General features: G+C 39.4%; 1 protein-coding gene across 9 annotated transcripts in view; it reads right to left on the reverse strand.

Moving 5' to 3' along the window:
• Positions 1-8,693: 8,693 nt before the first annotated feature.
• Positions 8,694-16,098, reverse strand: part of LOC143282947 (rho GTPase-activating protein 8-like) — a 62,198-nt gene continuing 54,793 nt past the window's right edge. For 5 of the 9 annotated variants that reach the window (XM_076588862.1, XM_076588864.1, XM_076588863.1 and 2 more), the window contains 7 exons: positions 15,412-15,510; positions 14,782-14,886; positions 13,317-13,390; positions 12,707-12,784; positions 11,789-11,920; positions 10,748-10,854; positions 8,695-9,043 (listed from right to left, as the gene is read on the reverse strand). In XM_076588862.1, coding sequence (XP_076444977.1) covers positions 8,876-9,043; positions 10,748-10,854; positions 11,789-11,920; positions 12,707-12,784; positions 13,317-13,390; positions 14,782-14,886; positions 15,412-15,510 — 763 coding nt within the window. In that variant the 3' untranslated portion in view covers positions 8,695-8,875. Of the gene's footprint in view, positions 9,044-10,747; positions 10,855-11,788; positions 11,921-12,706; positions 12,785-13,316; positions 13,391-14,781; positions 14,887-15,411; positions 15,511-16,098 lie in introns of all 9 variants that reach the window. The other 4 variants (XM_076588857.1, XM_076588856.1, XM_076588859.1 and 1 more) reach the window with 1 other exon arrangement.

Here is a 16,098-nt window from a genome sequence, read left to right on the forward strand (position 1 = left end):
ACAGGCAAGCAGGCATTATTCTTAGAATTTCTTATCCCGAGCATAGTATGGGAGCAAAAATGAAAAGTCAGGCAGGGCGGTGTGGTAGATAGGAGGAGGGAGATAGAGACCTTGCAGAGAAAGGTGAAAATATTTAGCAACTAAAAACAGAAACACTGAAGACTGGAATGGGGGATGTGCAAATGAAAATCTGGTGGATCAACCACTTCAGGTAATAAATATCACATGAAAGTATAGATTGTTACCCGACTGCTAAAAAAAAAATAATAACAACATTCCTATAAATCAGATGACTCATAAAAAAGAACAGAAAAATGAATAGAATAGCTAACTGAATGAAGCTGTAATTCAAAAACTAAGAATGTGCACCAAAAGCATATAATGAGAAAGTTTTTAAAAACAATTTATCATTCATAAGCATGATATTTCACACATCAAAATGGTGAAAGAGAAACAAAAATATAGGGGCTGGGGGCATTAGTCAAATGATTTTTGTGGAATGAAATCAGATTATTTTATTTACATACGCAACCTGGATAATATATATCTCACTTTGTGACTATTAATAAAAACTATATCAATTTGTACAGTGGAAGTGGACTACATATTGCACTTGCACATCCACATTATGTATGCAGCCATTCTGGTGAAATAATCAGATTAACGAAATGAAACAGTCGTCTGAACAGTTGGACAACAAAATGATGGGAGCGACAAATAATATTGAAGTATTCAGCCATGACCAGATGTGTACACAGGCTACACCCACTCATACACTCTCTCTTCTACTTGCTATGTCAAGCCTCATCCCCATTATTTCTCATGCAGGTATACACTACACACATACAGAGGCATGCTCCCCCACACATACAAACACACTCTCACACACAATCCATACAACGTGTCATGAATGGTGGTTAAGAGCATAGCAGGCTGTCGCTGTCTGGTAACACAGAAATGTAAAGACAAAAATACACAGGCTGCAGATCAGACACATATGTTGGCTCAAATCTTTTCTCTCACAAGTGTTCATGCCTGTCAATACATACAACGCCCACCACACACTGAAGTCATTCAAACAGACACCAAGGTCTCTACACACACTCACACACAAAATGTTCTCATGGGGAATCTCGTTATTTTCAAAATGTTCTCATACAGATATTTTCAAAATATTCTCATATGAAGTTTCATTATTTTCAAAATATTCTCAAATGGAGAATCAATTTTCAAAATATCAAACTGGAAAATAAGTAAAGAAATCTTTTGCAGAGTCTAGTGTCAATAATTGTCATCCACATGAGAACCTTTTCCACCAGCTTAAACCAAGGAGCAAAAGTGAAAAAGGTTTATGAAAGGAAATGGACTGCTTTGAAGAAAACTGAAGTTTGATATTTGAAGGACAAGACAACTTTTAAACCATGCTAAAAGCTGCTCAGCTACCTGGTCTCAGTCCCTCAAACAACGCAACCAACATTGAAGTGACACCTGAACATCTTGACCATAGGTGGGTGTGCCAACTGGTCATTCAACTCATTAACTCTTACTGCTCAGGTTCTTTCAAGGCCCTCCACAGAGTGCTACAGTGTGTGAACGAAAACAAACCACGGAATGGTTTTGAGCATTTCGGGACACACCAGGCCGGCCATCCATGGTTGTCACCTGTACAGAAAGTCTCCAACAAGGGCAAGAAACAGGTACCCAGAACAGGGAACGACCTTACAACAGAGACAGTAGAGAAATCCTGCCTTGGACAAAAGTCTGCCAGAGCAACAAGAGGAGACAGAAGAGGAGAGAACGTTTTTTCAATGAGAAAGAAAAAAAAGAGAGAGAGATAGAACATTGTTCTATAATATAGGTAAGAAAGAAGCAATGAATGTTCTTAAAATAAAAAAGAAAAGAAGTGTAGCTTTTTCAAAAATTTACTTTGAAAAAAAATCCAACAACTGATTAACTCATTGACTGAAGTGCAGCTGATATATTCACTTTCGTCCCCATCCTTTTTCCAACTACTGAGTGCTGGAGAGACTGACTGCTTGTTCATGTTTTAATTGTATAATCTATTTGTCAGTTTTTAAACGATATTTCTTTCTTTTTACTCAGCCTGCAACACAATGCTTTACCTACAACTGTTATCCCTGATTAATATAATATAAACTAATCTTAATTCAAAATGCCCAGCATCGTGCCTGCCTCCCCACCAATTCCCTCCCTTGATTTCTCCTTTTTAAATGGTGGGATATAAAGACCATGGAAAATGCTTCACTCAACAGTCAGAAGAACTAGAAGAAAATGTCCTGCAGATTTTTTTTTATAAAGATTATTTCCAATTTCATATCATGGATCAAGGGAGCGTGGTGGTTGTACAATGAGCATCTAACAAAAACATTATAGGAACATCTAGTCTTGATGCTTCTGAAGTGTCATGTCAACTTCTTTAAGCATTAGGAAACAATAGTACCAATCTGAAATGTACACAGACTCTTTTAGAAAAAAAAAATGTTACATTGAATGGCAAGATAGTTTAACAATTACGCTGTAAAATGAAACTAACAGAAAAACAAAACAAGTGCAACACACAAGATAAATATATCACACCCACACCAGTACACCACATCACACTAGCAAACCTATCTCACTCAACACCATTTTACATTTTGTGTGCCCCATCTTCTGTCACACGTTCACTGCTTCCAGTAAACCAGACAACATTCTAGTCCTGATCGTAAGGCATTCACTGACCAAACTCTGAATATAATCAACAAAGGTTTATCATATAGACTGGACAAACAAACAAACAAACAAAAAACAAAAAAACAACAAAAAAAGAAAGTGAGAGGGAAAACAAAAGAATTCAAAGCATACCTCACCAACAGAGGTCATCAGCATATTTTTATATACAATGAATAAAACATTTCAAAAATGGACAAACCAGCCAAGCCAACAGTTTGTTGTTGTTAACCACACAAGCATTGCTATTCAACAACAAAAGTCGAAAATTCACACAAAAGCCATTTCAGAGACAAACCACAGAACATTTCACTCCTGTTCTACAAACACCGGCTCAAGTTCATCAAAGGTCAATACTTTGATCCCTTCTTCTCTGGTCTGCTTTCCCTCTCTCCGTCATTCTTCAGTTCTCTGTATGTACAATGACTATTCAGACACGTCAGAGCCATGTACAAATCAACTGGCACAGCACCAATGGTTTCATGTTTGAACATGGTCACTCCAATCAGTTTCTTAACAATGTAAACAACAACACATCACAGAAGCGCATGTCTTGTGCCAATGTTTATATGCAACTGTTTTTTTTTGGGTTTTTTTGTGGGTTTTTTTAATTATTTTTTTATCTTTTCAAATAAGGAGCCAATGCAACGAAAGGATTTCTATCTACAAATGAGGGAATGAAAATATGTAAGCAGTTACGAAAATCAGAAAAGTAACGAGTCAATAGCAAAAAATAAATAAAGAGTATTTCACTTTAAGGTTGGTTTATCTCTGTGTGTGTGTGTGTGTGCACATGAATGAGTGTGCATAGGGGGATGCAATAATTCTATTCCAAGTATGTGTGTGTGTGTGTGTGACTGTGTTTGCACATGAATGAGTGTGCATAGGGGGATGCAATAATTCTATTCCAAGTATTTATAAATCTTTAGCTAACATATATCATCATACACAAAGAAAATGAGACTAATTTCACTCTGATCTTTTTCTATTTTTGTATATTTCTTTACGATGCTTTGAATCTCTTTCCTCCACTCTGAAGTCACAGTGTTGTGAAAACTGCTCCCCTTCCACAAACTGTTTAAGGAAAACTTGCTGTACAGATGTTTCTTCTCACATAGCATATAAAACAGAAGTGTTTCAAAAGCATTTTTATACCAGTAACTAAAGAATCTGTGTTTTCTACAGCTAATATCAGTATACAATGGAAAAGACGTCAGAATCAGAACACACCAAAATTCCACATTCAGCGATCTATTTGCCTGAAACTGTTTCTAGCTTTGGTCCAAAAGTATGAAAGGTGACTTCTGACTCATTTTGTGGTGGAGGGTCCCTAATGACCATGTGTAAAAGTGGGAAGGGAGGAAAGACAAAGAAGGAAAGACAATGTGTCAGAATAAGGTGAGGGTATACTGTATGTTTTATTCATGTTGGATCTTCGCACTACATGGTGGTCAGGATGAAAATCACTGGCGTGGTTCATGACCAAACTGCGTTCACTCGTGTGTGCATGCATGCACTTGCGCATGCATATGTGCATGTGCGTGCATGTGCTCATAATTCTATGCAAATTTGTGTGTGTGTGTGTGTGTGTGTGTGTGTGTGTGTGTGTGTGTGTGTGTGTGTGTGTGTGTGTGTGTGTGTGTGTGTGTGTGTGTGTGTGTACATGAATGTGTGTGCATCTGCATAAAAACAGGAACCACCTACAAAAACCTTTCAGCACAAGTTCACAACAACAAAAACAACAACAAACCATACAAGTAACCTTTTCTTAAACAAAAATCAAAACAAACGAAACACACACATTCACACAAACAACCATGCCAGATAAAAATACAAAGAAATGTTTTCACAGCTGTCTGTAGACACTGCGTTTTTTTGTTGTTTTTTCTTCTCTTCATCGTCTATCAGACATCAGACCAGCAGAATCCAAGAAAAGGGAATGTACATCACCAAACAGACAAGACACCAACACTCTCTGGAGACATTCGGTCAACAGGTGCTCCTTTCTAGAGCACAAGTCTGCATAGGGTATTTTCGCAACAGGCTTCTCAGAAGAAAACTATAAATATAGTGATAAGAAAAAAAAGAACCAGATGCCCTATCAATAACTTTCATTTTCTGATGCCATCAGTATTGAGTGTACCTGAGATTTTGTTGTGGGAAATAACAGATTTCTTTTAAAACAAGTCAATCTGAAAAAAAAAGGGGGGGGGGGGGGGAGGAAGCAACAACAAAAAGAGATGTCTTGGCACATATAAAAAGGACAAAAAAGTACCACCACTAATGGTTTTTCTGGAGGTTTTTTTCATATCTGAACACTAAAAAAAAAAACAAAAAAAACTTGCATTTTTGTAACAGGAAAAAAGGGAAAGTTGACCTTTGCATCACACACAAAAAAAGTGGTCCCCATTATTGCTTTTAAAACTCGTTTTCTTTTCCATTAATTTTTCACCTGCATCGTGCTGGCTGGATTTTGTGCATCAAGTTTCAAGCGGACAGACGAAAAACAACTGGACAAACTTAGAGAGAGAGACAGACAGCCATTTGACAACACTTCCCATATACCCGATATATGTGTGTGTGTGTGCACGAGTGTGGGTATGGGTGTTTGTGTCTGCATGTGTGAGTGTTTGCTGAGTTACTTGGTAATATGTATGAATGTCTAAATGTGTTTTCTTTATTCATCTACTAAACTTGACAGTTCCCAGTCCAGACAGACTTCTTAACTATGTCTGCACTTTTCTTGTTGCTCATCATTCTTTACCGTACACATTACTCAAACCTGTTCTGATCTTGAAAATAAATAAATAAACAGCATATTTACTCTTCAGTATGTACACACCTGAACCCAGGCACTGATGAAGTAAATAAATTACAGTTAGTAAACACAGGAAAAAGAAGTTCAAAACTTGCCTGTACACACATGTACCCAACAGCCTTTTCTGTCACCATTGTTAACTCTCTCTCTTTCCCTGAGCTGTGTACAAGATTTACAAAACACAACCGACTATCAGCCAGAATACAAAGATGTACACTCCCAAACACCTGTGGTTTTCATACTGCTGCAGTGACATTGTAAGCAACAGTCTGACTGTGAAGATGCAAATCCACAGTTGAAAACTGTAGCATGAGAATCTAACAGCAAAGTCACTAAGATTAATTCATGCCTGATTTATTGTGAACATTGAAAGTTCACTGATGCAACCATACTTCCTTCCCCACTCTCCCTGTTTTGTGAATTGTGAACTTTCTTCTTCTCCTTTAACTCTGTGGAGAGCTGTTGTGACACTGAACAGAAAAAAACTGATAACCAGATTCCTCCATATCTGTCAGTTGTGTATCAAAGCCTGGGTCTCTGCAAATGGTTTTCCTATCTTCTTCTTCTTCTTTGTTCGTGGGCTGCAACTCCCACGTTCACTCGTATATACACGAGTGGACTTTTACGTGTATGACCGTTTTTACCCCGTCATGTAGGCAGCCATACTCCGCTTTCGGGGGTGTGCATGCTAGGTATGTACTTGTTTCCATAACCACCGAACGCTGACATGGATTACAGGATCTTTAACGTGCGTATTTGATCTTTTGCTTGCGTATACACACGAAGGGGGTTCAGGCACTAGCAGGTCTGCACATATGTTAACCTGGGAGATCGGAAAAATCTCCACCCTTTACCCACCAGGTGCCGTCACCGAGATTCGAACCCGGGACTCTCAGATTGAAAGTCCAACGCTTTAACCATTCGGCTATTGCGCCCATCGTTTTCCTATCAGTTCTGCAACCTTGACAGTCTGTCATATTCTTCTGTCTTCCCATCCGTCTCCCTCCCTCAACAGTTTCTTGGAGGACTGTTTTAGCCAGGCCATTGGATCTTGTCAAGAGGGCATTCCAACATAATTTTCTTCTCTAAGTCAGCAGATCTCAGTATGGTCCATATGCACTGCTTGTTGCACTTGCTTAATGGTGTTGTGATCAATGTGTCTGATGTTAAGTATCTTGCAATGGTTACACATTATCAAGTGAATGTAAAACTTTACTGCCCACAAATAAACAATTTTCATTAAAAAAAAAAAAAGAAGCATGACTGAGTTCAGTTTCTGCCAAATAACATCTCCATCCGAACCTAGCTCCTTCACCAATTTACTGTATCACTTGTAAAGTATTTTTTACTTCAATATTACATCACTAGATTTGCATCTTAAAGCTTACTACGATATATGTTGTTCATCTTTCTGCTCCTTTTAACATTTCCTTCTTTCTCTGCAGGCCTCAGTATTTACATTTACATCAGCAATGTGATGAGAAAAGACAATGCACCTGTCAACTCTTCCTCATTTTGAGCAACTATCCAGCTGCAGGAGAACTGCAGGCATTGTTCTTCCGGCATAGCTGTGGGGATGTATGATGTGCATCTTCATGCTGCATAATCATTCCACTCCAGCATTTCAAGACAAGGTGGAAGGTTCTGACATGAGCATGCTATGAGGACACTGACACAGTGAACGCCTCTACACTACTTGTCTGTGTGTCAGTTCTCAACAGACAGAGGAGAAGAGTCAGTTCAAAGGATTTCATTCCTAAACAATCAGTGAGGTCCACAACCCGCACACAGCCTTGTGCTTTGGGAGTACGGACTTCAAAGTCGTTTTTTGCGGAGTCTTGCTAAAACTTTTCCAATCTTCAAAGTCACTTTATACGGAGTCTTGTTACAGCTTTTCTAATCTTCAAAGTCAATTTATGAGCTGTCTTGCTACAGTGTTACCTGTAATCCATGTCAGCCAACATGTGTTGGACCTGAAAGTGGTGTATCATGCCTGAATAGAGGAAGAAAAATGGTCATACATGTAAAAGACAGACCTGTCAATAAATGTGACACTGTAGCACTTATCCTCAACATAAGCCATTTTGCACTGAAAGCAAAATACCTCTGATGATTTTACTGAAGAGGGAGGAATTTCGTTAAATGGCCCGTCACACGTACTAGTGATTGTTTTTAATTGAGGAGAATGTCTTTCATGCAAGTCTTTTTACATGTGTGTGTACAAGAATCTTTACCACCTATGGCCTGAACCTTTTGCTAAACTGCATTTACACTTCCACTCTTGCTTCCAATTCTCGGAATGTGTACACCATAGTTTTGCATGTCTATGTTTGGCATGTCTGTATGTGTGTTAATTTTCAAAACAAAGCATGAACACAATAATTTCTGCAAAACAATTATGATCCAGCTGCATACTTGTCTCTCTAAGCACTGATGAAATGATAAAGAAAAACAACATTTGAGTTTGAAAATAAAAACTATCAAAAAACAAACAAACAAACAAAAACCGTCTCAACAGACCACACCAAAAATGTGGAAACAAAGAAAGAAGTGTGCCTGATATCACATTTTCCATCAGCCCTGAATAATGTACACCTCAGGACAGTCAGGGCAACAACCCACACTTGTGACAATTCTCATGGGTACAGGGAGTCACCTCAACAATTCACACAAAAACCCACACAAGTCAAGATCACAGGAATGACCTTGACCACTTACAAAGGTCAAAGGTTAAAGGAATGACCTTGACAACACACAGGAATTAACCGCACCTCAGCGACATACAAGGTCCTATGCACACATTGACTGGCATTGGTGCTGACCAACCAGACTTTGCAGATAATTCTGACATAACTGTACAGCTCAAAATATTTCTCACAAGCTGATGGCTCTGTCAGACTCAACACAACGGCAGTAACTCTTTTCTGAAAATAAAAAGAAACGTACCTCCAAAATTATGAGAAGATAGCTACATGTCATGGGAAGTCATATGACCTTTATGGCCATCCTGAGTATCCTGTGGACGACATTACTTCTACATGGCAACACCTCCCACCCCACCCCCACCGCAACACTAAACCCAACCACCCTCCAACAACCACCACTAACAAAAATCATTCTGTAACCAATGCTGGTACAAACAAGCAATTTTTTTGTTGGTTTTTTTTTTTTTGTTTTTTTTTTTTTGGTTTTTGTCAAAGGAAATAAGAAATTTCACACATCATGGCATGGCATCATGATAAACATAGGCGACTGATGACAGGGGCTGGGGTTTGGGGGGGTCAAGTCTTCCTGCCAGGCAGGTCAAGGTCACCTGAGGAGTCAAGGTCACCTGAGGAAGACATCGTCAAAGTTTTGGATGAGGAGCTGGGTGAACTGGATGACAGGCTCCACAGTGGAGAGGTTGGCCTGCCCCTTAGACCAGGCCAGGTTAGGGCCGAACACTGTGGCAATGTTGGCTGGGGTCATCTTGTTCAACTCCGCTTTCATTGCCACCTGAAAAAAACAACAACAGTAGCAGTATCAGTATCAGTAGCTCAAGAAGGCGTCAATGTGTTTGGACAAATCCATATACGCTACACCACATCTGCCAAGCAGATGCCTGACCAGCAGCGTAACCCAACGTGCTTAGTCAGGTCTTGAGAAAAAAAGACAAAAAAAAAGATTTTTTTTTTAAATCAAAAAACTAAAACTAAAAACAACAACAGGAACTTTGTGGTCATGCACCATATCACCATATCAACAGGAGCTCTATGTACAGTTCCCACAGATGTGACCAAACTTGATTCCATACAGATTTCCAAACCTTTTCCACACCTGATTAAAAATAGTCTGTACCAAACACAAAGCTAAACTGAATAAAAACCAAAGTGCCTACTACGGGAGGATCAAGACCACGACCTATCGACATCAGGGTTGTTTCCCATGAAAAAAAAAAAAAAAGAGACTTGTCCTCAGCGAAGGAAGAAAATCAAAGAATTCAGGAGTGTCGGATGGCGAGAATCTAACAAAACTGAACTACGAAATATTATCTAAGACATACACTCAGCGACACTTACAGCATGGTCGTCAAACTGTGCTGGCTAAGCTGAAAAATGGCAAGACTCAAAACAGAAATATGATGTGATGTGGATAAAGTTCTGACTGAAGCAACGTGATAGTCATTACTTCAGAAAAGTGGTCTGAATAATCTTTTTCTGTCACACATTACAAACTACATACAATCAGGTGGGTGTACATTACACACTAACAATGCTATCAATTCACTGACTATTGTGAAATCAAAGAGTTGATTTTTTTTCTCTCTCTTACTCTTCTTTTTTTTTTTTTAATAGAATTTTTTAGAATTTTATTTCAATTTTTCTGATATATAATTCTAAACATGCATGCATAAGCGCTCACATGCATACACACAGACACAAGCATATAGTATGTGTCGATGTAAAAGAAGGGGAAGAAAAAAATGTAAACTGAAATTAATATAAGAGAATGTATGTAAATAATTGTAAACAAGAGAAATTTCCGTGGCCAGTCAGCAGTAGCCAAACTACGCAAGGCACAAAATGACTGCGTACATGCACAGTGTTATTATGTTAACATATATACACATATGAATGTAGTCCATAATTCCACTGACTCTGTCCTGCAGTCTGCGAATGCTCCCAAATGTTTCATCCAAAACTATGATAACTATGATGATGATCCAAAACTATGATACACAAACAGTTACTCATTTCAGCTTGCACATAATCCTTACTCTTCTTGTTATTGAAGAAGCCAAAAGAGTTTAACCCTTTCACCGCCAAGCTCGCATTTATGCACAGGCGTGGTAGAGGACCCATGTCACTGAAAGGTGACCATTCATTGGTTTGTTATCCATGAACCTACTGCTCTCGATGTTCAGTGGTAGGATAGACCATATTTTCTATACATCATAGGAGGAATCCCCAGCTATTCTTGGCCACTGTCTTTTCTGTGTTTATACCACAAGGAAATCTTGTACTCTAAATTGACTGGCGGTGAAAGGGTTAAGGTATTTGGGCTCTAGCTTACAAAGGAAACTTCTCATATGATTGAAAGAAAGGTGATATATTGTGTAGGGTGAGTGACAAGCCTGTGGATACACAATTAATTTTCAAATGGATGGAATAAAGCTGTATTGTATTGTACTGTATCGTTTTGTGCTGTACTGACACCCACCTCCACGAGGAACTGCATGATGAACTTGAGAATGATGTAGTTGTCTTCAGGCAACTCGTCCTGCAGCATTCTCTGCACCTCCACCATCTGCTTGGGCACGTCATGGACTGTCCACAGCCATACCAACACTCAGGGTTAGGGACAAACAACAACAACAACAACAACATACAGATGGTCACGTCATGGACTGTCCACAGCCACACACAGGGTTAGGGACAAACAACAACAACAACAACAACAACATACAGATGGTCACGTCATGGACTGTCCACAGCCACACACAGGGTTAGGGACAAACAACAACAACAACAACAACAACATACAGATGGTCACGTCATGGACTGTCCACAGCCACACACAAGGTTAGGGACAAACAACAACAACAACAACAACATACAGATGGTCATGTCATGGACTGTCTACAGCCACACACAGGGTTAGGGACAAACAACAACAACAACATACAGATGGTCACGTCATGGACTGTCCACAGCCATACACAAGGTTAGGGACAAACAACAACAACAACAACATACAGATGGTCATGTCATGGACTGTCCACAGCCACACACAGGGTTAGGGACAAACAACAACAGCAACAACATACAGATGGTCACGTCATGGACTGTCCACAGCCATACACAAGGTTAGGGACAAACAACAACAACAACAACATACAGATGGTCATGTCATGGACTGTCCACAGCCACACTAACACACAGGGTCAGTGCCATTCCTTTTTCTTTTCTTTTTTTTTCTCCTGTCTTCATGAATACATTTATTTAGAAATCAAAGTGAATGTTTCTAAAGGACAATTCTCATTGCCACTGGTTCTTTTACATAAGAAATTGTGAAAATGGTATTCCAATTATTGTGTCGTCCAAAATCAATGATTGTGTGCTTTTATATGTATTGTCATACTGTTCAAAATCAGATTTACTTCTCAAAACTTTGCAACAGAAATGTCTGAAAATTGTAAGTATCACAGTTAAAACATGAAGTAGTTCTGCTTCATGCCAAAACCTTCAGACTCTAACTTACAGTGCAGTCGAGTAATAGGTTCAAATAGGTCAAAGGTCATGAGAGGCTCTTGCAGTTCTCTGAGGAATTTCTTCAAAATGGCTGCTGGCACGTGGATATCTCCTCCATACTGCATATAGTCCACTGGCTCACCTGTCAACAGCAATATCATCACAGTGATCAACATCAGCAAAGCGTTAGTTATAAAAACAACATCATTCCTATAACATTTTGTCAAGATCAATAATTTACACTTGATGAAAATCAGTGACTTGCACAAAGTTATGACGAAAGACTTGCACCTGGCAATATCAATGATTTACATGTATCAACATCAATGATTTACATTTGTCAACATCATTAATTCATAATTGTAAACATCAATGATTTAGATCCTGGAACAATATGAGCAATAAACAATGTACACTGGTCAACATCAATCATTCACACTTTTCAACATCGCTGAATAAAACCTGTTAACGTAAGTTATTTATATTTCATCACACCAATAAGTTACACTTACCTGTGTCAGCAACATCAATAATTTCTGTCTAGTCAGATGAATGACTTACACCTGACAACATCAATCAATGATCTAATTCTAGACAACAACAACTGACACATTAGTCAGCATCAATGATGCACACCCTGGGACAACACAAACAAGTTACACCTGTTCATACCAACAGTTCAAGATTCTGTTTAAGTTATCTGGACACAAAGTCTTACCAGACAAGACGCTCAACTATTTTTCCGTCAATTTGATTGACAGCAAACAAGGACAGTAATGTCTTATCTGCTGTTCAATGTTTCACTCTCTTTTCCTTGTTTCGTTTCCATTCTTTCAGAATGTACACGTAAAATGAAGAGAAACAACAACAAAAAAAGCAAACAAAAAACAGCACAACTCTGCATCTGAACTTTCCAGTGGACATTTACCTGCATTGTATTTTTCTTGCACTTCTTTCAAGGTTCCAAGATTGGCACAACGACGGAATATGCCCTCAACCTGGTCACCTGGAATATGACATAAACAGCATTGCATATACAGGCAGCAATGGAGCTATTCAAAATAATACAACACATGTTTGGAGGGGTGGGGAGGGGGGTTGAGGGGGGTCGGGGGGGGCGTTGAGGGGGGTCGGGGGGGGAGTCCAATTGCATTCCAGTGACTGAAAACAGTGAGAATCACTGATAGCAACAACGACAATGATAATAGGGAGGATGCATTATGCTTTCTTAACTGCTTCATAACAGTTAGAATTTAGAAGGGTACTTTGTACGCAAAGTCTCAGAATATTTTGTACCATTTCAGAGGTTGAAGAAGAGAGCTTACATGCACTGTTTTAAGATCTCCCAATGTGCCATGTTTCCTTCTTTAGCTTTTTTGCAATGGCTGATAAAATGCCATTGTTAACTTTTCCAAGGACACACACACACACACACACACACACACACACACTCACACACACACACACACACACTCTCTCTCTCTCAATAAAATCATGCTGTGCACACACATTATCAAAAAAACTAGCATCAAACTCACCTCCATTGGCTCTCATGAATGTGATGGTCTGTTCCACTACAATGGGCATCACTCGATCTGAATTTGTCTTGATACTGGAACACACACACACACACACATACATACATACACATGTACACAGTACACAGAGTTTCAGCTTTAGTTTCCAAGAAGCTTCAAACCATGTGGACTGATTTCAGTTTTAGTTTCCAAGAAGCTTCAAGCCGTGTGGACTGATATATAAACGCTGAAGTTCATCATTGAACCCCCTCCCTCTTCTGACTAGATGTTTGACTTTTAAATAAACCCAGTGCACTGGTCAGGTCTTCTAAGCATACCGTAACACTTGGTTGCTACGTGTGTTTCAATGGGGATGTATGCTTGAACACAATACATATACATACACATACACACACTCTCTCTCTCTCTTACACATACACTCACTCACACAAATACACTCACACACTCACACTCACACACGCACACACCCTCTATCTCTCTCTCTTTTAATCCAGATCGCTGTATCTGTGTGTTAAGCATGCGAGCGTGTATGTGGGTGTGTATAAGCGCGCGTGCATGTGTTTGAGGGAGGGGAGAGGAGAGAGAGAGATTATGAGAGAGAGAGAGAGAGAGCTTGCAAATCACATGTGCACTGATATATTGCTGACACTATTTGATTCATTATGTAATATTTTTGTTAGTGGCCCACTCCTTTGCTATGGGCCGGAGGCCTAACAAATAAACCATTGTCTTGTCTTGTCTTATCTCTCTCTCACACACACACACAAGCACACTCTCACACACAAGCACACTCACTCTCACACACACTCACACACACACACACACACACACAAACACACACACACATGCACACACACACAAATTCAAACATATCAAAGATACAACAACACATCAAATTCAAAAACAGCAAAAAGCAGATTTAACTGGACCTTTGAAATTCCTCCCATCTCTCTTTCTCCCTGTCTTCGAACCCCAGACTCAAAGAAGGTCAACCAGCCAACAATGCATAACATAACCCTGGTATGCCCAGGTAAGATTACCACAGATCTGATCAAACAAATCTCCATACTTTTTCCAGACCAGGCTGAAAACTATACATACCAAACACAAAGCAAAACTCTGTCAAAAAATTGATCAGCTACACTGCTGAAGAAAAAAAAAAGATCAGCAGATGTCCTTGAATCAATGTCCACTTATCACATTCTGCTCTGCAGATGACCTTGAATCAACATCCAATTTTCACCACTATTTTGTTCTTTTGATTGTTGGCTTTCTTTTCTAAATGCATTAAGCTCGTGTTGAATGATGACAGTCAAAGGTTTTTATTTTTAAACTTCCAAGACATCTCCGTATGCTGTAGGGCAAAACAGTTCTCCAAGATTCCGGAAATGGTTCTATCATTTCCCCCCAAGACTTTTCCAGACTTCGGTGCCTCAGTGTGAACCCTGGTCAGAACAGTACTTACAACTGCAGGGAGACGCCAAACTGCTGTGTCTTGACGGGCCCGTCGTGTGAAGTCTTCTCATACGGGTACTGCAGCTTGTTGGCTGCAGCCTTCTTGGCATCATATCTGTCCATGGGGAGAGAGAAGAAAAAAAAAAGATCAAAGATTTAGATACAATGATCAATTTACAGCCATTTCACTTGATGATGAATTAATGACCTTTACATGTGAACTATTGAACAATATTTCTTACTATGGAAAAGAAATATTGGTAATGATGAGAAGTTAATAAATCAATAGCTTGTCTATTGATAATGAATGAACTTCATTTGTACACCTTACTTGTGAACTATGCAATAGATTAAACACAAAATGTACGCATGTACATGTGCACACACACACACACACACACACACACGCACACACACACATGCACACACACACACAAATACTCACGTATACACACATAAACACAAACAGACACACATACTCAACCCAAAAAACAAATACAAAAATAAACAAAAATAAATAAAAACCCAAAGGTAGACAAACATGACTCAACAGAACCACAAAAAGAGAACATAAAAAAGCAAAACACACACACACACACACACACTAAAATGAAAAATTCACATGTGGATGGACACATACTCCAGGACAGGCAGAGGCACAGTCAGCTGATCAAAGGGCAGGTGATTCCTCAGCTCCACCAGGTAGTTCACGTACATCAGCTTCTTTCCAAATTTCACACTGAAACATGTGTCACACCTGGCTATTTGAACAGTTCACAGGCAACAGCTTCTTTCCGAATTTCACACTGAAACACACATCACACCTGGCTATTGAACAGTTCACAGGCAATGGCTTCTTTCCAAATTTCACACTGAAACACACATCACACCTGGCTACCTGAATAGTTCACAGTCATCAGCTTCTTTCCACATTTCACACTGAAACACACGTCACACCTGGCTACCTGAATAGTTCACGTCACACCTGGCTATTACTGGAGTGATGGCCTAGAGGTAACACGTCCGCCTAGGAAGTGAGAAAATCTGAGCACACTGGTTCGAATCACAACTCAGCCGCCGATATTTTCTCTCCCTCCACTAGACCTTGAGTGGTGGTCTGGCCACTAGTCATTCGGATGAGACGATAAATCGAGGTCCCGTGTGCAGCATGCACTTAGCGCATGTAAAAGAACCCACGGCAACAAAAGGGTTGTTCTTGGCAACATTTTGTAGAAAAATCCACTTTGATAGGAAAAACAAATAAAACTGCATGCAGGAAAAAATACAAAAAAATGGGTGGCGCTGTAATGTAGCGACGCGCTCTCCC

This window comes from Babylonia areolata, chromosome 6 (assembly GCF_041734735.1).
Source record: "Babylonia areolata isolate BAREFJ2019XMU chromosome 6, ASM4173473v1, whole genome shotgun sequence".
Classification (NCBI taxonomy): domain Eukaryota; kingdom Metazoa; phylum Mollusca; class Gastropoda; order Neogastropoda; family Buccinidae; genus Babylonia; species Babylonia areolata.